The sequence below is a fragment of the Rhynchophorus ferrugineus genome, unplaced genomic scaffold, assembly GCF_030347505.1.
Source record: "Rhynchophorus ferrugineus isolate W39M unplaced genomic scaffold, kcgeb_rfMv2 rfM6, whole genome shotgun sequence".
In the NCBI taxonomy this organism is placed as follows: domain Eukaryota; kingdom Metazoa; phylum Arthropoda; class Insecta; order Coleoptera; family Curculionidae; genus Rhynchophorus; species Rhynchophorus ferrugineus.
Genome location: NW_027472585.1, coordinates 44,207,475 through 44,234,901, shown reverse-complemented (window position 1 = coordinate 44,234,901; position 27,427 = coordinate 44,207,475). Strand labels below are relative to the sequence as shown.

The window sequence follows — 27,427 nt, the reverse complement described above, 5'->3', positions numbered from 1 at the left end:
TAAACTTGTATATTATGGTTAAGAAATGGTTTTAAACTAGTACCATTTTTTAAATCAACAAGATTAGTTAGTACTAGTGTGTACTGTGGTCGAAAGTCATCCATAATCTATAAAGTTAATCAAGTTTCTCTCATAATAGACCAAAGAGAATAACTTAAGAATGATATGTTAGTTTGACTTAATCTTGTTTTGACAATATTTTGAATAAAAGATCATAAATTGCCTGTGTATTAAAATACATGTAAACTATAAGTTCTATTGTATTGTCTATATTTATTGTAGTATATTAGTTGAAAAATAGTAATTAACATATTAAAATACCATAAAACATTTGTGGGGTATTATTCCATTCCATAGAAAAATTCCATTCCTTTTTATAGATCCACAGAACATTCAAATATAAAAGTAATTCTACTTCCTTTAAGATGAAATTACTAATTGCATGTTTATAGTATTCAGTAACCATGTTTTTTCTTTTCTTTTTTAAAGTTAGTACGTGAAGGAATATGAACATCTCCGTCTCGCTATACTATCGTTGGAAAATATAACCACATATAAAATGAACTGGTCCAATCAGTTATCTACGTCCTTTCCCCTGTCACAATTTATACAGGAAAGGATTCGTACATCTTCGTCTGACAACATGAATAAAAAAACAGTGACCCCGTGCATTTGATTGAAAATAGTAATTACTATTTTCATTTCTGACTATCGTTTTTTGACTATCGACTGTTTTGCGACTGTCGACTGTTTTCAGTCGATAGTTCCCAACACTAATGTAAACTGTTTCAAGAACTAACTCTCACTAATTCTTTTTCTTCAACACTAAATTTACTTCAGATCATTCATATATGATTTTTATTTACTTTTATGTTATAATCATAAACATAAAACATTAAATGAAGTAATACATATTTGTATATTAATTAAAACAATAACGAACATAATTAGGCACTTTATTTTTTACAATATAGAAATTATATTAAAGTAATGTATTTATAATCATTAAATGAACTATTGACTTCCCAAAACTTACGCCTATAAAGTCTAGTCAAATTATGTAACTTTAATTTTAACTTTGTAGCTTTGTAACTTTAATTTAAATCTAGTCAAATTATGTAACTTTATCTAAATATTTTCATTACTTAAATATAATTATATTATTTAATATAATTTTTACCTTTTATGCATATTTTTCACTTAAAGTATATACTGAAAACCAATAAATTTTGGTTCTCTTCAATTTTCTGATTTTCTGTCTATTGCTCAGTAGCTGTATTGCTTCCACGTTGCCGTGATTTAACAATCTTAGTTAATGTTTGTATTCGATATCTTAGGTGATTACATTTGATTTTAAGGTCATTGTGTAGTTCTTTCTTGCTTACCTAGCGATAAGCATTACTAATTAATTAAGAACTGTGTTTTGGTAACGTGACTAGTTGGTTTAATGTCTTGGTACAGCCCCATACTTGCAGTACATAAGCTCAAATAATCATCCTAAGTCAAGTGAGAATAATTTTTCGACTAACCAGTACTGTTTGATTTTGAACATGTTGCTTTTTGTCTGTTTTTTTTTGTCTAACGTGATGTGATAACCTTTTGACACTAAACATTTTTCTTCCACCAAAACCATTATTTTTGAAGAAATAAAATTTATTTCGGGATGGTCATTTCGCCTAAATATTAACCACAATCAGTTCATTCTTCATTTGAACGACATAATAAGTGACTGGCTATTAAGAGCACGTCAACAATAAGTTGATAATAAATATAACCTATAATTAACAGAAAAAAAAACGAGGCATTGTAAACCGATGCGATTTCACATGTACATCTTGTCCGTCGGTGGTGTTTTTGATGCCAGATTTTTTCCTAGTGCTGAATAATAATTAGGCCATGTCAAAGTTAATTTTCTCGCCACTGGATATTCGGTATGCGTGGCATTAAATTATTCCTTACGCTAAACTATGTGGCATTAATGAATTGTACGCTGGATGTTGTTCTGTTTCGAGACACATTTCATTACAGAAACAAAAAAATACACACTGCATTGTCTGTTATCTAAAATTAAATCAAAACGCGTTTAATATACTCGTAAGAATTTTTTAATGGTGTCATTAAACAAGTAAATAATTAGTAATGAAGTTGGTAGCAGTAATTCATTATGATTATGCTCACGTAATTCTCTAATTAAACGAAAATATGAGCTTCTAGTAACAGGTCTTAGAGATTCCACAGCTCGTCTAACGTTACAGTCACTTTTTACACAAAAACGAGATTTGTTTTTATTCGAAGTTCATTTTTAATATCCAAATTTGCGGAAGAAACATTAGACAACCTGTATAACGCTGGTTCAACATCTGGGATTATATTTCTGGGTATTTTGTAGACCGTTATTCCACGATGTAAAATTCGACATGCCCCAAGGTCGCTACAGATTGATAATGACACCCGCCACCATAAATAACACACAATTATCAATACCTCTCCACTATATTTTTCATAATGATTTGAATGCTATGTAATTTTGACTCGTATCATTTGAAACTAACCAGATATTAGATGGGTTTATCAAGAAAAATATCAATGATCTACGTGTGAAACCAAAAGCTTTAGATTTTGTTAACGATTTAGCTCCAAAGGTGGAAAATGGAAATACTGCAACGTAAAACAATACAAATCCATAAATAACTTTCGGAGCTGAAAAGCCACCACGTACCCAAAACTAAAATCGTGTCTAGACAGTCCGTTTGTAAAAGACCTACGTGGAAATTGGGCACTCAATCAAGAAAAAGCTGAAGCATTTGCTGACCATCTAGAAAAAAGCCTTCAAACCAAACGGAACTGATATTGAGTATAATTTGCCGAACATAGGTTGGCATTAATCCAAAGAAATTACCAGGTTATGATTTAATTACAGGACAATTGCCCACTGGTACCAGTAATATCTAAGGTATTTGAAAAACTCCTTTTGAAAAGGATAAAACCTATTGGAGAGAGAAAAAAAATTAATAAAACTTAATTTTTTTAGATGTTTCCAAAGGTTTCGATCAAGTATAGCATCACGGTCTAATATTCAAGGCAAAACAGCTTGGTCTACCGAATGACCCAACCTCCCTGATAGATTCATACTTGGAGGGTAGGTCCTTTCAAGTGAGGATCGGCGACGTAGTCTCCTCTCATAAACAGATTTCCGCAGGAGTCACGGAAGGTGCTCCACTAGCTCCAGCCCTATTCAACTTCTATATGACTGATTTCTCACTCCACAAACATTTCCACACAGCATTTTCTGCAGATGATACAGCCTTTTTCACAACCTTTTACAGTCCCCACGCTATTCGCGGCAGACTTCACGTCCGGCGGCTGCAAATAAACCCGACAAAACTCAGGTTATTCTGTTCCACAAGAAGGAGTTCCTATTCCCTGGCTCCAGAAAGTCTCATACCTCGGTCTTCAGTTCGGCCGCAGATTTCAATGGTCTGCCCAAATCCAGCACGCTATTTACAAAGGCAATGGCGTGTACAGCCTACTATTTCCACTCCACTGCAGAAAAAGTAAACTACCAATGTCCTAGAAAGCGACTCCGTTCAAAAGGCTAGTCCGTCCAGTCTGTCTCTACGGAACACAGGTGTGGTACAGGTATGTCTCTGAGAGACAATTTGCACTACTTCAAATGTTCCAATACAAAAAAGTCCGCGCGTTACTCAATGCCCCATGATTTATGAGGAAAGTCAACACTCACCCCGAATCGGCCATCCCGTTCGTGAAGAGTTTCACGAACATGCTTAGTGTAAGGTTCTCCCTAGACGACAACATCTTGATAAAATCCCTACCCATCGACAAACCCCGGTAGATGACGAACTACGACAATCCCAGTCGTAACCCAGGCTCTCTGTCGCCCACAAGACACTTCACTATCCCGAACCGAAAGCGACATCACCAAAAGCCCATTTGGTTCTAGCTGGTCATCTTGGAGTAAGGAAAAAAAACCAATACCTTCACATCAGTTTGGATTTCTTAACAAACATTCAAAGAGACGTCAGGTCTCGGAATGAATTTTGATGTAAAATCACGCCGGAAGGAATATTGATTCCTATTATATAAGCAATTACTGAAACATGGACATACGGAATTCAATTGTAGGGAAGTTCCACGAAAGCTACTACAAATACAATAAGTTCTGAGAAGTATTGTGTGCCGACCAGGATACTACAGGGCTGATTACATACATCGAAACCTTCAGATACCGATATATTCCTCCGGTCATTTTCCAGGCTCCATTCTCATATCAATACAGCTCTTGGATAACATCAGAACAGAACACAGGCGCAAAAGTATCAAATTATTTGAACTTGTGTAGTATAATGTGGTACATTTAATAGAAAAACAGTTTTAATATGTTATTCATATTTGTTGGTATAGGAAGTTGCGGGTCGCAGTTTTCTAATTGGTTCTTAGCTATTATTTCCAATAATAAGAAAACAATGTCATCAATAGTCATAGTAACATTCTATGTACTTGGTGAATTATTGAATATTTGTTCACAAAACTAACCGTTGGTGCAGTTATTTTTCTATTTATGATTGTTTTTAACACAACTTTTTATAATAATTTAAGTTTTATTTTGTCAAAAACAAGAAATATATTGTTTACTAATATAAAAGACGATAGTAAATCTGTGCATGTGCAGTTCACCTACAATTAGGCCGTACAAGTACCAATAACATCATATAATACTATATCATTGCATACAGCAACAACGCTAAATATCTCGGAATGAACATTGATGCAAAACTTTGCCGGTAGGAACATACAAAGAAGAAAAGAAAAGAACTGGAATTGAAATATAGGAAAATGTATTGGCTAATTGCAAGAAAATCACAATTATCAGTACATAATAAATTGCTATTATATAAGCAAATACTGAAACCTATATGAACATACCGATTTCAATTATGGGGATCTTCTGCAAAGAGTAACATAAATCAAATACAAATTTTTCAGAACAAAGTTCTGAGAGGTATTGTGGGTGCACCCAAATACTATAGGGCCGATTATCTACATCGAGACCTTCAGATACCCACAGTCAGTCAGGATATCAAGAGAATTGCAAGGGGGCATGATGAAAGACTCCGTTATCATGAGAATATTGAAGTATTGCAGCTATTGGATACCACCAGACCAGGACACAGACTCAAAAGAATCAAACCATCTGATCTTGTGTAGTGTTGTGTAACGAGGTGCATATAATAAAAAATACAGCATTGACCTGTATACACATTATTTCACCAGAGACTGAGATAGAGCCGATGGGTCCTCTTAAATATATACCTAGATTTAAGTTACTGCAAAGACAAATTGTAGGTTAGTTAGCAACGATTAGCAACAATGTAATAAACACATTTTTAAAAAACTCATATAATTATCCATTTTCAGTAAAGTTGTATTAATACGAATTAATAGTGCCTATAGCACGAAATTGATTTAAAATATGCATAATGGAGCACAAAATGTATGCACCACATATTAATTAGATAATTAAGAGAGTAGGATATTTGCATACAGGCCATCAGGCATGTAAATTTCGTTTCCCGCTGATATAAATACTAACCGAGATGAATAATTCGCGAAGGATGGCACCATTTCGAGTATTCTCACAAAAGATCCGTTGACTGATGAGGAACTGGGGGAGGGAACTTTTGGAAGTTTATGGGGGCCACGGTTAATTAAATACGGTGTCCTAATTAAAATTTACTAGAGTTTTACGTCGGTGCAAATCGTCTTTTTTGTCAACGGCGCCAGGGGATTTTTCCTCCTTTGTTTCGCCAGTATTTCTCAGCCGATTTATATCATCCGAATTTACGTAATTACACCACCTGCATCTATTTAATTTAAGGTTATTAAGATTTATCTGTATCTTAATGTAGGTCAGTTCTGTATCACCAATCCGCTATTTTTTTCACAGTTAATTCATGTACATCTCAAGTATCGCGCTGTTTTGGTATCCAATGGTTCAAAACTGTTTTACAGTCAAAAAAGCCTCATGTCATTATCTAATAACTGGCCAAGTGCTTAAACAACTGCAAAGAAAAGACATGATAAAGCTAGCACATTTATTTAACACTATACTAGGATTACAATATATGTCTGTGCAGTGGAGGATTGTGGATATCATTATAATTCCTAAGTCAGGTCGATCTCCCAACAAAAAAAACCTTACATTGACCAATATCAGTGCTATTAATTAGATCTAAATTATATGAGATCAAATGAATTATTGTTAAAAAACCACTGATTTTGGCTCACCGGTGTAGATTTAAAAACAAACAAACTGCAAATTGCAAACACATTGCAAAAAAACTGCGATTATAGCTGTCGGAGACAATAGTGAAGAAGCCACACGAAAATTTCAACAGGCAAGTGACAATATAAATAATTGGACACATGCTTGGAAAATCAAAATTAACCAAAGTAAATCTGTGCATGTGCAGTTGACCTACAATCAGACCATACAAGCCCCTATAACATTAAATAATACTATCATTCGATATAACAACAACGCGAAATATCTCGGAATGAATATTGATGCGAAACATGGCTGGAAGGAGCATATAAAGAAGAAAAGAAAAGAACTGGATTTGAAATATAGGAAAATGTATTGATTAATTCAATTTTGGGGATGTTCTGCAACGAGTAACACAAACAAAATATATATTTTTCAGAACAAAGTCCTGAGAAGTATTTTAGGCGCACCCAAAATACTACAGGACCTATCTACATCGAGACCTTCGCATACCTACACTCGGCCAAGAAATCAAGAGAATTGCAAAGGGGGCATGAGGAAAAACTCCATTCTCATGTGAATATTGAATTATTGCAACTTTTGGATACCACCAGAGCAGGACACAGACTCAAAAGAATCAAACCATCTGATCTTGTGTAGTGTAGTGCATATAATAAATAAGACAGCAGAGACTGAGATAGGGCCTATGACTTCTCCTAGTTATATACCTAGATTTAAGTTATCATAAAGACAAATTGTAGGTTAGTTGACAACGACTGGTAGTAATGTAATAATTAAATAATAAAAAATTAAAAGTATATATAATTTTCAGTACAGTTTTTAAAAATAATTTTGACATTGGTGGAAATAGTTGTATTTCTGTGCTTGTGATTTTCTTTTTAAATTTAAAAACAATGTAAAATTTTGGATAAATTTAAACGAGTTCGCGTATTTTTTTCCTTGAATTCAATTTATTTCCCCGTGTTGCTTTTGCCGCATTTCCTCCTCACCAAATCCTTATTAAAACGTTACACTCGACGTGGTGGAATGGAACGGTGTTCCTTAAAAAGCCCGACTAAAAAGTACAAAACATTCTCTCGCCACTAAATTTTAATAACTAGATAAAGAACGCCATATCTCAGGATACGGAGGGCCCTTTAAGGATTAATTTTTTTTTGAATAAAGATTAACGATCCGTTTAAAAGAAAAACCGCCGCGGTTGTTTTATTGTTCGGGTCTTACTACTACTCTCTCCCTCCTGCGGAATTTCGACCGGATCCCTTAAACGTTAACGGCCAGACGAGCGGAAAATCTTAAAACGAACCGAGTTTCCACGGATAACGGGACAATAAAAAATATTCGACCTTCAAAGGCTACCGGCTATCGCTCGATTGCATATAATATATCGGAATCGATATAACGTGAACGTTTCTAGAGGGCGAGTGTTTTTAAACTCTTAAAGTTTCAATTCAATTAAAAATTTACGGTTATCTGGATATATAACAGGTCAATTCATAAGTGCCTGGCCTGACACATAGATGGCGCTACTTGAATTAAATCCATATATTTTTTAGTTAACCCTAACCCTCAAAAGATGCGTGTATAAATTTGACAGCTGTCGTATCATTAGTTTGTGAATTATAGCATTTTGAGTGAAGCAACTTTTGTTATTGTGAAAAAATGGATGGAAAGGAATTTCGGAAAAAATATTGGTTTTTGAAGTGAAAAAATACAGTTGAAGCAAAAACTTGCTTTGATGCTGTTTAGACGTGGTGAAATGAGCACCGAAGACGGTGAACTCTGTGGACGCCCAAAAGAGGTTGTTACCGACGAAAACATTAAGAAAATCCACAAAATGATTTCGAATAACCGTAAATTGAAATTGAATGAATATCAGACATTAGAGATATAAACTGAACGTATACATCATATCATTCACGAATATTTGGGTATGAGAAAGCTCTGTGTCGCGCGAGCTCACTTTGGACCAAAAACAACGACGAGTTGATGATTCGGAGCAGTGTTTGAAAGTGATCAAACGTAATAAACCCGAGTTTTAGCATCGATATGTGACAATGGATGAAATGGCTCCATCATTTCACTTTGAAATCCAGTCGACAGTCATACGAGTGGACTGCACATAATGAACCCGCTCCAAAGCATGGGAAAACGCAATAGTCGGCTAGCAAGGTTATGGCGTCTGTATTTTGGGATGCGTATGGAATAATTTCCCTTGACTACCTTGAAAAAGGAAGGATCATCAATAGCAACTAGCATAACGTTATTGGTCCTTTGAAAGACGAAATCGCTGAAAAACGGCCGCATTTTGGAGAAAAAGAAAGTGCTGCTTCACTAAGACAATGCACCGTGTCATAAGGCAGTGAAAACAATGGCAAAAATCCATAAATTGGGCTTCGAATTGCTTCCTCATCCACTGTATTCCCCAGATCTGGCCCCAGCGACTATTTCCTGTTCTCAGATCTCGAAAGAATTCTCGCTGGGAAGAAATTTTCGTCGAATGAAGAGGTGATCGCCGAAACTGAGGCCTATTTTGAAGCAAAGGATAAATCGTACTACAAAAATGGTATCGAAAAGTTGGAGGGTCGCTATAATCAGTGTATCACCCTTGAAGGGAATTATGTTGAATAAAAAAAAACTAATTTTGCCAAAATATGTGTTTTACTATTGTAGGCCGGGGACATTTCAATTGACCTGTTATATATTTTATTTGTTAAAATATTATTAAAAGTCGTTGTTGACTAATTTACAATTTGTCTGTACAGTAACTTAAAACTAGGTACTTATCTAAGAAGACCCGTTGGCCCTTACTTAGTCTACATTTTACCATTTAGTACACTTCACTAGGCAAGACGGTTTTTTCGAGTCTGCGTCCTGTTAGGCAGCACTTCCATGTTAATATGGAATTGAAGTTCTTCTTCGTGTCTTCTTGTGAATACCTTAATTTTCTCTATAACATTTGGGAACCGACGGTCTCGGTGTAAGTAATTGTTCCTATAGTATCTGACTGCATGCATAATACATCTTAGGTCTTTATTCTAAAATACTTATAACATGTTGATATTACTTCTCGCAGAATAGCCCCATAACTGAATTCCACAGGTCCATATAGGTTTTAGTATCTCTTTGTACACCCGTAATTTATTGTGTGCGGAAATGTTGATAAATGATACCAGTCACGCCAGTAACCAGGCTGGGTAACACCGGAGGATCTCCAAAGTTGGTCACTCGCCAGTTGGTAGGCTTAATGCCGAGGGCTTTGGTTCTAAGCACACGCTGAACAGTAGGTCCAGTCCAGATTAACCCTAGTGGGTAAGAAGGAGGTTTTAAAATATACAAAAAAATAGCCATTTTTAGTATGGACAGATCAAGGGACAGATCAAGACCCAAAATACTACCTTGCTGTACAACCGTTTTTATTTCTTTCATTTTTCAATAAATTTCTTCTTATTTTATTCTTATCTTTCTTCTTATTAACGTATTGTTTGGGTAGCATTTTATCCCAACTCATGTATGAATAAGTTCCTTATGTCAGGCTTTATCAAAGGCTTGCACTGCATCCTTTGAGAGAATATAGCTGAGCAAACTTTTTCTCTTCCAAGATTTTTTAAATAATGTCTGTGTACCTATTTAGTTGTTCATTGTTAGTTTAAAATGCCAAAATACACCTACAGGCATACATCAATGTAATTTTCAAACCAATTACTAACAGAATTCAGGCCGTAATTGTCTTGAGAAGTTGTGATGTAAAAGTGACATAACTAATATCTTACCAAATATCAGAAGTTGTTGTAATTACGAATTTTTGATATGCCTAAGTGGTTGTCAGGTTTGCTCTCACGAGACCAAAAACAACAACGTATGAACGATTCAGAATCATATCAAGAATAAAACTAAACTTTTCTTAGTCGAATGGCTTTATAAACAAAGCATAGTAATATTCTTGCCAATACAGTATATTATTAACTATAACCATTGTGTTATTATGGTAAGCGTATTTTTCTTTCAGATATTCAATGTCGCTATTTTAATTACAAACAAAACTGGTTTAAAGAGTTTTTTTAAGTTAATTCTCGACCAGTGTGATTGAAAATACACTGGCATTCCAATATACCTAGGATTAATTAGTTCGCAGTTGAGCACAAAGAACTGGTCACGCGTTGTGAAAGAATAAACAACTTGCCAGCTCTCGTTAATTTTGACACAATCCCTGAATATATCGTACAGGTTTCATGTTAAGCCAAATTTACGTTTTTTTTTTGCAATTAGATCCTAAACAGTTAGTAACCTTGATTACTTAAAAACGTTTTTAAAAATTCGAAGAAATCACAATCAAAACAATGTTGACCTTATTCTTGGGTACCAGTAATAGATAGACATTAGAATAATTATAAGAAGAACAGGGTTATACTGAGAGTCGGAAAACATTTCCTCCTGCTGCAGAAGACTACACTAAAGCAAAAAAGAAACACTTTGGCACAGTTGGATGTTTGCCAGGTGTTTTAAATAAAGTTTACCCTAAATTGTTTACTCCTTAATGACTTTGACTAATGACTAGAAAACCAAGTAGCATTCGCCATCAATGTTATCTTCATATTGCTCAAGCCTATGTTGATCAAAATTTAGGATAGCATGAGCTCTCTACACATCACCTAATTTTTGTGCTGCCACATATTTATGAAGCATTGGAAATCGCTTCAGCACTGTCACTACTAATTTAATTTGTAGCTGTTGAGATTCAGATAGATTTAGCGGATATAGAACAAAATAATGGGTTGCTGGAATCAAGATCGTTTGATAATGTCTGACGTCAATGTAATATAAAATTCTTGGCGTGTTCTGTAGAAATTTGCAATAGCAACACGGGTTACAGTTTCTAGAATGAGTTTTGAACTGACTATGTAGATGTTTGGCATTATTTTAGAAGTTTTCCGACCGGGACTATCGATATTATATTTATGATGAGATGTCAAAATACATAATGTCAATCTTCAATAAATCCCCATTGAACATAAGATTTTCTGCAGATTGGGGAATTGCTCAAAAGTTGGCAACACTGTTCATCACTGTCAACACACAAAAGCACAAAAAGGGAAAGAGATAGAATTTTCAAAATAATTGAATAATTGGCATAATTAAATAGTAGATATTAAAAGTCCACAACGACTAAAAGTTTTGGTTGATTCGTTCAGTTTTTTATGAATAAGTTAGGTTTCAGTCAAGCTTTAATGATTTTCCAAGTTACAAAATAGTAAAATTTCATCGAAAGTCGCAAATAATCCCACATCGCCTGTTTCTCCATTCTGCCCGTGTCATATCAAACAATCAATAAACCGCATCGAAAAATCACATTGTCTTTTGTCTAAAATTCCCACTGCATATCACCATTTCGATCACAAAATGAGCCGGCTGCTGATTTAAAAGGTCTATTTTTTGCGGAAAAAGCCCGACAGTGTAATTGAAAATCTACTTGTTCTATTACAGCTGCAATTAACTAGTCCATACCGACTAGAGCGTAAAGGGTTTTGTGTTTATCAAAATAAAAGCGAAAAAATTAGCCCTTTTCTATTAATTGGGACCGTATTCCGGATAGAGGAGACTGTTACATTAGTACCTCGGGGAAAATGTTGAAAGTAGGAAAGGAATAAAATTTAACATTAAATTCGTTGAAGCACAGTAATCTTTTGAAAATCCTGATTGATTCCTTGACATATATATCTTGCTATTAATCTTTCAAATCAATCCCGATTGCTCCTAATCAACTGCTTAATAAATTCATGAGTTGCTGATTTTGCAAGTGTAGTCATCGATCTCTCTATATACTTGACCTTGACCCGGGTATGTTTCGCAAAGAGTATCTTTGACTTAACATGTTATAGAAGCTTCCTAAATGATGTACTGATAATTTCTAAGTCTGATTATGAATTCTTAATGGTTTAGGGTTTCGGTGAATGGAGGTAAAACGAAATGAAACGGTGGTATTTACATAATGTGACCGTTATTTATTGAAGTAATATAAAAATGTGGAAAATACAAAATAGATAAAACGGATGGCAGCGGTGTTACCTGGTGACGAGGCTTGGGCAGTCGATGGTGGCACGTATAAACCAAACGATGGTCGGGTACTGAATCATCGAAGTACCCTTCAATAACATCCCAGATAAACGTCTCGGGGTTGCCAGCTGTTCGTTATCGTGTTTTAGTTGGTACTCCTGGCACCCGGCCCGTGTTCAACATCTGGGATTATATTTCTGAGTATTTTGTAGACCGTTATTCCACTACGTAAAATTCGACATGCCTCTATTCCTCTAGGTCGCTACAATGGGATAAACTATATGCGACATTAGAGTAATATATATGTTCTGCGTTGATCCACTGTATTCGGGCGGTAAACCCTTCTCACTTGAGCAAAGTTCATGTTTAAAATCGAAATTAGAAAAACAGAAACGATAAAATCAGTTCTGACATTGACATATTTTTAAAGGAAAAATTGAAATTCTTATTTTCCATTCTAATATTCTATAATACCTCAGTTGCAATCGCAATAATGTAGTTACACTGTGACTTCTATTTAATGATTAATATTTCTGGTGAAAAATTTTAATATTAATAATGCTTCTAATAAATATATTTGTAGTTTGTGTTACTTAACCTGTGGAAACTATAATAACCTTAATATACAATCATTAAATTAAAGGACAGAGGATGCATAGGTACATAATTATTAATATAATGGTTTATGAAAAGATCATTTGTAGTCATAGAGGGTTGGTGGAAGTGTTATATGTTGGGCTGCTCTAGATTTCGAGGAAAAGACAGAACTACAACTATTTTATGGGAATATTAATAGTATATGTTGTACTAAATTGATCGATGAACAGTTCCAAACATAGATGGCAGTTCAGAATAATATTATTCGGTAAAACATTACTGATGTTCATACTGCGAAATTCGTTAAAGACTAATTTTCAGAACATTCTATTCAAATTTTAGGGTCTCCAGTGCATTCTTCTGATTTGAATATTAATGAAAATTGTCGAGGTAAGCTAGCACGTGCTGTATACTCGAATAAAAACAATTTGACATTGTTGAACAACTAAAAAATGCTAAGCAAGATGAATGGAAAGAGATAGATCAAGATTATGCCAAAAACCTATAAAATATGAAGCGTTGCCGAATATACTGATTTAAGTGGTGAAAAATAAAGGTGGATTACATTACGTGAAATAAAATATTGATATAGGTATAGGCTATATATTTATTCGTAACTGTGCTATAGTTTTGTCGTGTCGTTCGAGCGGCACTATGTTACGTAGAACCTAGTGGTGCCAATAGCGATCTCTTTGTAATGTTCACATGAATATCATAATTAACCGTCTTTAGTTGTAGAATCTAAAAGCCAATTATTAATTTTTATTATGACTCGTAATGAAAAATGCGTAGTGTGCTAAAGTTTTCACGCGGGCTGACCAATTATTTTCATTTATTGATCTACTAGTCACAATTATGCGTGTATTTAAACCATGCGTTAAAACAGATATTTCGGTTAACATTTGATGCAGAAGTAATTCAATAACTGTTCGATACATTTCAACTTTTTTTCAAGTTGTTGAATAATATATGACGCTCCCAGAACTTCTTGTACAGCCTCGTAACAGGTCATTTGAAAAGTCCCCGGCCTGACACATAGATGGCACTACTAGAACGTTTTTAGTTTTTTAGTTAGCCCTGACTCTCAAAAGATGCGTGTATAAATTAGACATCTGCCGGATCATTAGTTTCTGAATTATAGCATTTTGAGTGAAGCAACTTTTGTTATTGTTAAAAAAATGGATGGAAAGGAATTTCGCGTGTTGATAAAATATTGGTTTTTGAAGGGAAAAAATACAGTTGAAGCAAAAACTTGGCTTGATGCCGAGTGCACGCCCAAAAGAGGTTGTTACCGACGAAAACATTAAAAAATCCACAAAATGATTTTAAATGAGCGTAAATTGAAATTGAATGAAATAGCAGACACTTTAAAGATATCAACTGACCGTGTACATCATATCATTCACGAATATTTGGGTATGAGAAAGCTGTGTGCCGAGAAAGTGATGATTCCATTTTCCAAAAACAACCACGAGTTGATGATTCGGAGCAGTGTTTTTGCATCGATATGTGACAATGGTTAAAACGTGGCTCCATTATTTCACTCCGAAGTCCAATCGACAATCATCCGAGTGGACTGCACACGATGAATTCGGTCCAAAGCGTGGGAAAACTCAACAGTCGGCTGACAAGATTATGGCCCCTGTATTTTGGGATGCGCATGAAATAATTTTAATTGACTACCTTGAAGAAGGAAGGACCATCAACAGCAACTATTACATTGCGTTATTGGACCGTGTGAAGGACTAAATCACCGCGAAAACGGCCGCATTTGAAGAAAAAGAAAGTGCTGCTTCACCAAGACAGTGCACCGTGTGAAACATCCATGAATTGGGCTTCGAATTGCTTCCTCATCCACTGTATTCTCCAGATCTGGCCCGCAGCGACTATTTCCTATTCTCAGATCTCAAAAGAATACTCGCTGGGAAGAAATTTTCATCGAATGAAGAGGTGATCGTCGAAACTAATCCTATTTTGAAACAAATGACAAATCGTACTACAAAAATGGTATCGACAAGTTGGAGGGTCGCTATAATCAGTGTGTCACCCTTGAAGGGAATTATGTTGAATAAAAAAAACTAATTTTGCCAAAAAAATATGTTTTACTATGGTAGATCGGGGATTTTTAATTGACTTGTTATAACCTAGCTGATTAACTTTTTCTCCTAAAATATCTGAAGTCCCATCGCATTTATGTAATCGCTTCGTTTTGTGTGGACCAACAAATGTTTTCAATTAAAATGATACACATATCACAGCTAATCAGGTCAATAAACATCGTCGAAGATTTAGCGATCGGCGTTGCGCGAAAGACACGGGATCCGAGCGACCGCCGATCTGTTTATACACTTGGCCGTCCAAAGTGCCAAGCCGTATTTAACTCTTAACCCGTTTACTTATGCGCTACTCATTCAATGTCAACAACATCTCGGAGACCTTGTTGGAATCGGCCGCCGGTGCATTCACGGGATTCTATGCCAAACCCCGGGAAGCTCGTAAGTAATGTTTTATTTAGAGGTCGCGTGGATCGACGGCCATTAACGGCGTGAGTCAGCCACCACGGCTCGCTCAGAAACAATCGGGTTTCGTCCTTATTCTGTTTGTTCAACGGCGGATTTTCTGGTTCGAAATACGTGTGTGTGCGGCCACAAATAATAATCTCGATCGATCTTTCGGTTCGAGGACCTCTAAAAATAAACGTAAGGTACCAAAAAAATGCGGGAAAATTTAATGACAATCGAGGAATATGGAAAGGAACAACTTTCGTTATAAACTAATGTAGTTTATAAAGTAATGAATTTTTCAAAGCAAATTTCGGTCATGTCGGCTTGGTTGGCGCAGTGCTCAAGACGACAGGACGGTCCTGCTACTGTTACGATAGGCGCGGGTTCGAATCCTGCTGGGGCATGATCACAAAATTCATGTTTGTGATGGTCTAAAAGGCAAAAGTGCAAAATCCCACATGGAAAATGATCTCAGTCACGCCAATAACCAGGCTGGGTAAGGCCGGATGGTTTCTAAGTTGGTTACCGGTCGGTCGGAGGACCGTGTTTCGGAGCCCACGTTAAACAGTAGGTCCAGTCCAGATGAACAAAATAAATACATTCATACACATACATTTTTCATTAATTATCATTTTTCATTATTTTTTCATGATTTTTAACATTAATCGGTGACGTATGAACAGTTTTGATTGAAGACAACTTTTCTAGTAAAACCAAGCACATGTCACTCTTGAGTTGATATTTACGGGCAACAAAAGAAATGTGTTGACCTATCCAGATTATTCTTCAACTTTAACGACTTTCAACGATTAGCATGATCCTGATATTTGCTTCTCATTTTATTCTAGTTAAAAGGAGACACAGTGCTGTTTGATTAGGTCGAACACGTAAACGAATGAGCCTGTCAAAGTTGTCCGGTTGTCAGACGTATGCAAAATTCTTGCAAGCAATATTAATAAGAGGTTATAACTCTAACCTATAACCTATTGTGACTGTATTATTAACAAAAAAATTACATATATGTATAAATGTTTCTACAAAACTACGAGTTAAAACGAGTAATAAAATCAAACTCTCATTCAGAATCATGTATTTATGTTATATAGTGCGATTAATAAGAAAAGTGTTTGTTTTTAAACCCTAAACGTTACATAATCTACATGTTTTAGTTAAAAGTTACTCTAGGGCTTCTAAATCGAAACTCTATTACTACTATTGTGTTTAACAAGTATCATTTGACAGCTGACTCATGAACTAAGAGTTCAGTTTTTGTAAGATTTGCAAAAGGTGGGAAAATATATGTTTTAAATTCTTATTTAAATAAATTGTTTTTTAATTAAAACACTAGAAATTCACACTATAGATAATATACAGATTTTTGGATGAAGTCTACTTATTGAAAAATGACAAAATATAGCAGGAAGCTTTATAGAAACATCATTTCAAATCTTTCTCTTCATATTTGTGTTAAAAGATTTCTATTAAATAAGACACTCACTATATGGATAGAAATAATAGACAACCAGATTAAATTTGAAGTACAATAAGTATCTGCTGGTAGTCGAAAACCTCTTATTTAAATCAACCATACGGATTGAGACATCCGCAAAGGGAAACTAATAAAAAGACAAACCCATAGAAAAGAGGAAAAACATTCCTATAAACACATGTTGAAGTTCGCGAATTTAAATCGTTGTAACAACTCTGGCAGTGGACCAAAAAGGTAACGAGGTAAATGACTTCGTGGCCAAATTCTTCGTAATAGATTTTGGTTAATGCATGTTGATTTAATCGACAGAGATATCGGTTTGTATTGGTTAATGTTGTCTGTTTCGATAAAAACGTATAAATAAAGAAAATGCACAGCAGCAGTTAAGCAGGTGGTGCTTAACGAAACTTGATTGGGTAATATCTTAATTATTGATTGATAGTTGTTATATTCTATACCAATATGCACGAATAATTATGGATTAATATTTCAATATATTTTCTTTATTGAACGACATTACTTGTAGTGTATATCGATTTCTGTATCTTGTCTCAAGATCAAAACCGAAAAAGAAATTTGACCATTTATAAAAAGAACATATACTCAAAACGATAGTAACATCAATCATCAATTGACTGAGGACATTAATTATATTAATGTTATTAATTAGTGTTAATAATTATAAAGAGATTATATGAAACACTATTTCAAAATAGTGATTCCAAGAAACAATTAAAGGAAGAACAAAGACCATATTGGGCAGAAACAGGCAGAAGGAAATGAAAAACCAATAGGAAAGACTTGCTTGCCATACCTGCAATATTCTAGATTCTTCAGAGAACCTATAATATACATTTTTTTATTATTTAATTATTATACTGTTACCAGTCGTTTCCGACTAACCTACAATTTGTCTTTATAATTACTTAAATCTAGGTATATAACTAGCAGGACCCATCGGCCCTGTCTCAGTCTCTGGTAAAATAATGTTTATACATGTCACTGCTGTATTTTTTATTATATGCATCTCACTACACAACACTACACAAGATCAGATGGTTTGATTCTTTTGAGTCTATGTCCTGCTCTGGCGGCATCCAAAACATAAAATACTTCAATATTCTTATGAGAATGGAGACTTTGGCCTCATGCCCTCTTGTATTTCTCTTGATTTCTTGACTGACTATGGGTATCTGAAGGTCTCGATATAGGTAGTCAGTCCTGTAATATTTGGGTGCTCGTACAGTACTTCTCAGGACTTTGTTCTGAAAAATTGGTTTCAGTATTTGCTTATATAATGCAATTTATTATGTACTGATAATTGTGATTTTCTTCCAATTAGCCAACACATTTCCTATATTTCAATATAATAGACATGATACAGATAGACATAGATCTACATAGAGCAAACCAGAAGAAGAATAAGTCCATGACCATTTACTGATGGCTCCAACTTTTAGAATTTCTATAAAATGACTGTTTCAATGAATCTTGTGTAATTAAAATATAAAATATAAAATAATAGATTTTTTATCACGAGGTCATAGTTAATAAAGCCCAAATACTTTGCTATAAGGTTTTATAATAATTGTTTTGTAAATTAGTTTTGAATTTTGTCGACAAACGATAGCTTAACGAGATTTTAGATCCATTTATTTTACTTTATGTAGTTAATTTTGTAGGATTTCATTAATTACGTTAATTAAATTTCTCCTTTTGTTTCAGGTAATAACATTATTTACAATTCGATTGCGTGTTTGTTTTTACGTCTGATGGTAAGTTACGTACGATGTTTTCCGATAATGTATTCCCTGTGAATAATTGCTTTTTACTGTATGATAATTTTGTAACTGAAAACTGCTGATTTATTACTCAGATAAAGGAAAGTGATTAATTTTTTCTCCATTTTTCAGTTTCATTATTCATATAGTAGCTAACGTAATCTTGATAAAATATCGGCCAGTACAATCTATATCATTTCTATTTACTTGCTAGTATTCTGGTAATGTATTACAAGTTAATTTCTATAAATCGATATGGTTACCATAATTATCCGGTTATTTGTAAAACGTAGAAAGTTATGTCTACTGAACAGACAATTTCTTAAATAAAACAAAACAATTTACATTACACAAGTTACGTAAATCTAAAATATATGACCGCGTGCAAAATATTAATGAAGTTGCTAGAATTACTAGGCAATTAAAGATTTCTAAAATAAGTAATGGCTTTAATACAATAAATTCTTGATTTGTACAGTTTGATATCTCAATAAGGAATGGTGTATCAATTAATTATCAATTAATTAGATAAACATATAATTTATGTTCAGTGTGAATATGACATGAAAATAAATATATTAATTTGATTATTTCATATTTTATATTTTCTTATTTCTTTACTACTGTTGTGCTTTTGTTTACTATCACTCCATATACTATAAGATTTTCTCAAGATGTTATGTCTCAATCGTTATTATTACAAAATGTGCAATAGAGAAATACCCTATATGTATTTATGTTTTCTTTATATTACATTTTTTATTATTTAATCCATTAATTTTATAAACAAACAGCTTCCACCTTGTCATAGTCCTGCTTGAGCTTTGAAGGTTTCTAATTTCATGCTGTCTTAAATGGCGACATTGATATTAACTTTGATTTCTTGAGTTATTCTTTAACTTTTCCACTATTTGTCTTTTACCAAATATATGGTCTTATACACATTTCGGAATAAGATCTGCTATTCTGTTAGCGACTTATCTACTACTGACTTTAGACGATGTTCTATAATTTGCTCGTATAACTTCAACGCTGTGTATAACAGAGTAATTACTATATAATTTTATATTCCTTTTTATGTATGGGAACAACAATTTCCCAGTATTGTGGGATTTATTCCTTTTTGTATAGTCTATCGTAAATTGCCACTAATAATTCAATAGCTTTTTGACCCATTTTTTTTAGATTTTCTTTAGTTTTATTAATACATTCTTTAATTTTTCAATTTATATATTCTTAGTGCTCTCACTTTCTTTGTTTTTATGTTTTTTATACTGATTTTTGACCAAGTTTTAAAGTGTTTTAAAAGTAGTAATCAGTTTTACCGGTACTGCATCCAAAGGAAGATATGGACTTGATTGGCACTAACATTTTGAAAACAGTTTTTGGTATACGTCCAGTATGATTGGCTTTATGTACTTAAACTCATAGCATACTGTAAATGTCAAGTAACCTACAAATTAATTTGTAAGGATTTTGTAAGGAAGAGGAACATCAAAATAATAGTTGATAATATATTTAATGAATAAACTATATTTGTATGAAAATTATGCACAAATGTGATACTAAATTTAATAAATAGTTACCCCTCGAAAAATACTATTAGGAATCCTATTGGATATCATGGAGGTTTCATTTTAAATAATCCCCACTAGGGTGGGTGGGTCTATTTAAACATCTCCATCGCCGATCGAGTCATTCGGGATCAGCTATCCCGCAGGAGAATTTATAGTGGGCGTGCGGGCGGGAAGCTTCGTACAAGTGCGTTCAATTAATAATTTCGGGAGTCGAATATTTCATCTGCGGCACAGTCACGGACAGATGTTCGAAGATAACCTCTAAATGGTTTCGGATCGGAAGGCATTATGGTTTGAGTGGAGCTTTCCGCTTCATATCCGGAATTAATATTGATTTCGTAAATATCTTTTTATAATAGTCTGATTTAATGGATTCGTTGCTTTATGCTATACCTGATTATATTTTTCGATATATTCAATTAGTTATAATATATTCGTCCCGAAGTCCAATACACTTGTTGGTGTTTTACAGATCTTTTTTCTAATGTCATTTTACATCTCCACTATACCAGTGACATACCAATACCTACCATACCAATAGGGAAGGAACTACCATAGCGGTATTTGCTGATGATAAAGCACTGTTAGCAGTAGACAAAACAAAGACGGATTCATAAAGAAACTACAGGCAGTTGGTAATAATCTTGTAGCGTCCGCCACGACCCTTTAGGCCACTACGGCGACGTCTCGCTCTCTTTTCTCTACCTCCTTGTAACAGTTAACTTGTTAAAAAACTCCAGTAACTTGTTAAAAATTGACATATTTAGCGATCGACATTTTTCTCTCGAAAGCTATCGAGCGTTATTTTCTGAAGAAACCAGATAAATTTAGTTATGTTCAAATGTATTTTTGTACTAACTACAAAATCCATCAGCGTCATGTATACACCAAATATGTATTTGTATTTCAATTATGTATAGTCTATTTAAAGTTTTTTTGTACATTTGTCATCAAGATTTGTTGTATTGTCTGATTTTAAAACAAATTTGTAAATTTGTTTTAAAATCAGACAAAATTTTCCTTCTCATTTTATTCTAGTTAAAAAGAGACACAATGCTGTCTGATTAGTTCGAACGCCTAAACGAATGAGTGTGTCAAAGTCGTCTGGTTGCCAGACATATGCAATGCGTTATGCAATTCTTGAAAGCAATACTAATACGAGGTTATAACTCTAACCTATAAACTATTGTGACTGCATAATTAACTGTAGTTTTAAGATGTACTGTAGTGTCAAAATAAATTATATTTCATAACATTTTTGTTTAATTATTTTATTTAGATTAGAATTTTGTTGTATGTTAAAGCCAAAGTGGACTGAAACTCAGTGTTTATGTGGCAGCATTGCGACGTTTTGATGTCACAAATTTGGATGACGTATGTACAAAACAACTTGTAACAGACTATATTTTACTTTTGAAGAAATTCTAATACTGGTCTAATTGTAGCGAATGTTATTGAATTGTAGTATCAAAACTTTATTCAAAATATTTGTTTTTGATATCTGCTTAGATGTCTATAGGCTTCAATTATTTTATATCAGTTCATTAATAAGGATCAGATGATCAGATAAGAGGAGAAAATTTAATTCTGAAGCAGACAAATAGCTTAGAACTTACGAAGCGATACTAGTATATGGTATTTACAGAACTATTCAGTGCTATATAACATAACTTATGATAACTACTTTAAATTCTTCACCATTAACTTCACCATAAATTCTTCTTCCATAGAACTCATAATCTTGATATAATTTCCCAATAAAATGCATTTAGTAGTTATTGGGGAAATAAGTTATCTGGGTATATTTGTTTATTATCCCTGATATATACAATCAAGGACCATGAAGTATGATCGCTAGAACATCTGTTACAAATAATAAATCGCCACTTTAATTTATGCCTTGTTTCATATTTTACATGATAAACATGCTCGTTTATCTTCATCATCTTTTTCCAATTATAAGGGTAGAAGAGCTATACATTTTTTTAGAAGGGTATTGCCATAAATTTTATCTGCTTGACACTTCATTTTTAAGATGCTCATGCAAACATTAGGGAATGCTTAAGAACGTGCCCTGTTCACATGAATTTTAAATACCGTGTTGGATTGGATGCTGTTGTTTCGATTTATTACAGCTAATTTGACGGGCACTGATATACTGTAAAGCCAATGAATTAATTTTGAAGGACTATATAACGAACTCAGAGCTATATTATGAAAAATTAGGCAAACTATTATCTCTGAGCGTATTGTAGTAAAAATGTATAATATAGTAAAAAATATATATTCATTTATTGATGAGTTGAAATTTGAAAACTCTTATAATGTTTATATATTACTTCAAACAATTGAAATATATTTTTTAATTTATTAAACCTTTGTTGTTCTATAGTGATTATTTAGCTTTTATGTTATAGTGGCTTCATTCAGTTGATATTGAATAGCGTTTAATGTTTGTTTTTTGGAATAAAATGGATTGGTTTACCCATTCAAATTAATACACGCACTTATCTAGGAAATATAATGGAGTATTCTTACTCAAACATAACGGAGTATACAGGTTAATTGAAAAGTCCCGGGCCTGACACACAGATGGCGCTACTAGAATTAAATCCATATGTTTTTTAGTTTGCCCTAACCGTCAAAAGATGCGTGTATAATTTTTACAGCGGTTTGATCATTAGTTTGTGAATTATAGCATTTTGAGTGAAGCAACTTTTGTTATTGTGAAAAAAATGGATGAAAAGGAAATTCGCGTGTTGAAAAATATTACTTTTTGAACGGAAAAAATGCAGTTGAAGCAAAAACTTGGCTTGACGCCGAGTTTCCGGACACTGCCTCAGGAAAATCAACCATCAAGTACTGGTGTGCTAAGTTTAGACGTGGTGAAATGAGCTGAAAAGGTTGTTACCGACGAAAACATTAAAAAAATCCACAAAATGATTTTGAAAAACCGTAAATTGAAATAGCAGAAACTCTAAAGATATCAACTGAACATGTACATCATATCATTCACGAATATTTGGGTATCAGAAAGCTTTTTGCAGAGTGGGTGCCGCGCGAGTTCACTTTTGACCAAAAAGAACGACGAGTTGATGATTCGGAGCAGTGTTTGAAGATGATCAGGCTTAATAAACCCGAGATTTTGCGTCGATATGTGACTAAGGATGAAACATGGCTCCATCATTTCATTCCAAAATCCAATCGTCAGTCATCCGAGTGGACTGCACACGATGAACCCGCTCCAAAGCGTGGGAAACGCTACAGTCGACTGGCAAGGTTGTATCGTCTGTATTTTGGGATGCGCATGGAATAATTTTCATTGACTACTTTGAAAAAGGAAGGATCATCAACAGCGACTATTACATAGCGTTACTGGACCATTTGAAGGACGAAATCGTCGAAAAACGGCCACATTTGAAGAAAATGAAAGTGCTGCTTCACTAAGACAATGCACCGTGTCAAAAATCCATGAATTGGGCTTCAAATTCCTTCCTAATGCACCGTATTTTCCAGCTTTGACCCCCAGCGACTATTTCCTGTTCTCAGATCTCAAAAGAATACTCGCTGGGAAGACATTTTCCTCAAATGAAGAGGTGATCGCAGAAACTGAGGCCTATTTTGAAACAAAGAGCAAATCGTACTACCGAAATGGTATCGAAAAGTTGGAGGGTCGCTATAATCAATGTATCACCCTTGAAGGTAATTATGTTGAATAAAAAAAACTAATTTTGCCAAAAAAATGTGTTTTACTATGGTAGGCAGGGGATTTTTCAATTATCCTGTTATTTGTTATATATTTGAAAAAATCACAAAAGTTAATACGCTACAAAGTGTATTAAAGGTCACTGGTCGATTATTATTGGTTTTAATAATATTTTGGTCTTTGGAACATGATTCAAGTTGGAAATAAATTAATTCTCTTTGATCACATTTGGGGTCTTTTGGTAGTTTTGTTTTCTGTGGTTGGGTTATTTGATCGATTCAGCATTGCTGTTTTCTACGTTAATATGTAAAAGTAGAGGGGTTTCGTGTAGCATATCTACTATGAGAGTTTAAAGTTAAGAAGCAATATGTGTTATCTTCAAAAAACCATTCTAGATTAACCAATCCTAGGTCACAACTTCTACATCATTAGTTTTATTTCAGTGAACAACTGTTGGGGAAGTATTTTAGCTGGTAATAGATGCAAAGTCATATGAATACTTCGACACGATATAGTCAACACCATCGCTCAATGTAGTCATCAGAATTGATTCATATCCAATCTCGTGCAATATTTCGCCATTATCCATAATCAGAAACCTGCCTTAATATAACATAGTAATTAAAACATATTTTAATTATAATCGAGCTAAAAGCGTTCAAATGTACATTTTCAATGATAAATATTTAATTGCCGGCGCATGACCTAAATTACATTACCGCCCAGGATTGTGCAGGATTGCTTTCCTGGATGTATTCTGCGGTTTCCTCTCATTAAATTTGAAACGATTTGTTTTTGCGGTAAAACAGGCTAACTCTTTGATGAGATTCTTTAATTATTGACATTCCGGAATATCGTTATAACATCAAATAATGCCAATAATGTTTGCCGTAAATATTTTGAATATGTTTCTTGTTTGATTATAAAATCGGAAACAGTCTCGTTAATTTACAACGTAGATAATTTTGTATTCATTTATTTTATTGACATTTTTGATGGAGAGGATTCGTGTTTTTGTATTATCGCGATCTTAATTGTTCTTGTTTGTTAGCACCGTTCGATCAGTGTTGTCTTTCATTAATCATTATGGCTATCTAGCCCCAATAAAATCAAGTCACATGGGAAATATACTGAACTCTTCTTGAAGGAGATTTCATCATTTATCTTTCTCTTGAAAAATAATTCTATCACCAAAAATACATAATTAATTTTGCAACTTCTTTTGTAAAAAACACAAATAAATATGCATATTATTGTTTTTCACATTCTTTTTTGATATTGGGCAAATTTTTAATCTATTAGAAGTAACAGTTTAAAGGGATAATTTTTGGTGAATGCTATTTTGCTTTCTATTTGAATATTTTCATGTGAGCTTTCATTTGATTTGAGGCAATAATAACTGGATTTGGCTAAGAAAAAGTGTTGCTCTATCAAGACAAGGCACGTGTGTAGTCGCCATAACAATAATCCATAAATTAGGCTACCATATCCAGCATATTCTCCAGATTTAATCCTCTTCGATTATTTCCCGTTTCCTGAAAGGTGAAGAAATAACTGGGTGGCAAGAGATTTGGATCGAATGAACAAGTCATTACTGAAATAAAGGCCTATATGATAAGGCCTTGAGGAAAACCTATTTTTTGGACGAAATACATTTTTTTTAAAAAGGCTGGGTTAAATGTGTTGAGTCAAAAAAAAATTATGTTGAGAAATAAAATGCATTTTTTTTGTGGAAAAATGACTTTTAATGACACTGACCTATCAATCTGTTCTCGTATTTTCTTCATTTTGGTGTAGGTACCCAAAATAGACGTGAGTTAGTGTTATTATTTTAAGAAAGTCTACATTATTATAATATTTCAAGGTCTATAATAACTTTTATCTAATGTTAAAAATAAAAAAGCGAGATAAATGATATGAATCATTAATCAATCAATATTGTTGTTACTCCAGGAGCATATCTAATGTATATTGGGATTAAAAACAAAAGCGTTCTATTCGTATTCAACTCGCGAGGTTAATTTCTAACATTGCTCTCATATATCTGAAAAATTCTACATACTTCTATTGTTATGTACGTGAGATAGTATGTATAAATAAATATATGGGCTTTCTTATAAGGAAGACGTTGAATTTATATTTATTTTTATTTAGTTTCCTTGTATGAAACCAATCTTTTTGTACAACTTAAATATTTAATAGTGTTATTGTTCATTATATATTATTAAAGTATAATACTATATTAGAAAATATTTTTGTATAAAGCTACATTGGGGAGAAGAGTTATTTTATGCTTTAGACGAACAACAAATGTTCTGAATAAAACTAGCCATTGGTTTCAACACGTGAACGTTTGTTTCAAACGTTTACATTTTCGTTTTTCTTAGATCTTTCTTTCGGTAATAGCACCAAGTATCAGTCCCGTAGCTATTGATAATCTACTAACGTAACGAACCATGAAATAATGAGCATTTATTTTACGTAAATTGATAGAAAGAATATATAGTCTATTCAAAGTTTATTTGTATATGCGTCATCAAGATGTTGAATGTATTGCCTATCGCAATTTGTAAATTCGTTTTAGAATCAGACAATATTTTCCTTCTCATTTTATTCTAGTTAAAAAGAGACACAATGCTGTCTGATTAGTTCGAACGCATAAACGAAAGAACCTGTCAAAGTCGTCCGGTTGTCAGACGAATGCAAAATTCTTGAAATCAATAGTGGTAGGAGGTTATAACTCTAACCTATAAATTATTGTGACTGTATAATTAACTGTAGTTTTTAGATGTAATATAGTGTTAAAAATAAATCATATTTGATAACAGGTTTGTTCAATTATTTTATTTAGAATAAATTTTTGTTGAATGTTGAAAGCCAAACTGAACTAAAACTCACGTATTTCGATGACGTATATGCAAATAAACTTTGAATAAACTATATATTGCAAAATTATAAATCATAATTAATTTGGATAATTGCTTTCTTTTGATAATGCTAAATGTTAAAAAAAACAAGACAAGCAACCATCAGCTGTTTTATGAGGTGTTAAAATCTGATGAGATTTTATGGATGAACTGTAATTAAACCGTTCAAATTAAGAAATGAACCTTCTATATTAAGGCAGAACAACGCCGGATCGGTCTCGTCAGAAACGATGTTATTTTTAACTGCTGGAACTTGATACGTTTAACATCAAAGATAAAATGATAACATCCAACAAGACCATATTAAATTACTAATTGGATCCGGGAAAATTTAAAACCTTAAACGTAAATTGCCCGCTTATGGAAATGCAAACCCAATTTTGATTTCCCTTTTATGGATTATCTAGATAGTTATATCCTGTTTAATGTCAATTAGGTTTTACCGAATTAGAACATATCGAATTAAATCCCATATATTCAGGAGTTCCGCA

At 33.5% G+C, this 27,427-nt stretch overlaps 1 protein-coding gene across 2 annotated transcripts in view; it reads left to right on the top strand.

Moving 5' to 3' along the window:
- Positions 1-27,427, top strand: part of sm (heterogeneous nuclear ribonucleoprotein L) — a 500,688-nt gene that overhangs the window by 148,323 nt on the left and 324,938 nt on the right. Inside the window, exons 1-2 of one of the 2 annotated variants that reach the window (XM_076406873.1) lie at positions 15,948-16,023; positions 18,671-18,720. The exons of the other annotated variant lie outside the window; for it this stretch is intronic. Of the exons in view, the coding sequence (XP_076262988.1) occupies positions 15,963-16,023; positions 18,671-18,720 (111 nt within the window). The 5' untranslated portion in view covers positions 15,948-15,962. Of the gene's footprint in view, positions 1-15,947; positions 16,024-18,670; positions 18,721-27,427 lie in introns of those variants that run through there. 2 annotated transcript variants of the gene reach the window in all.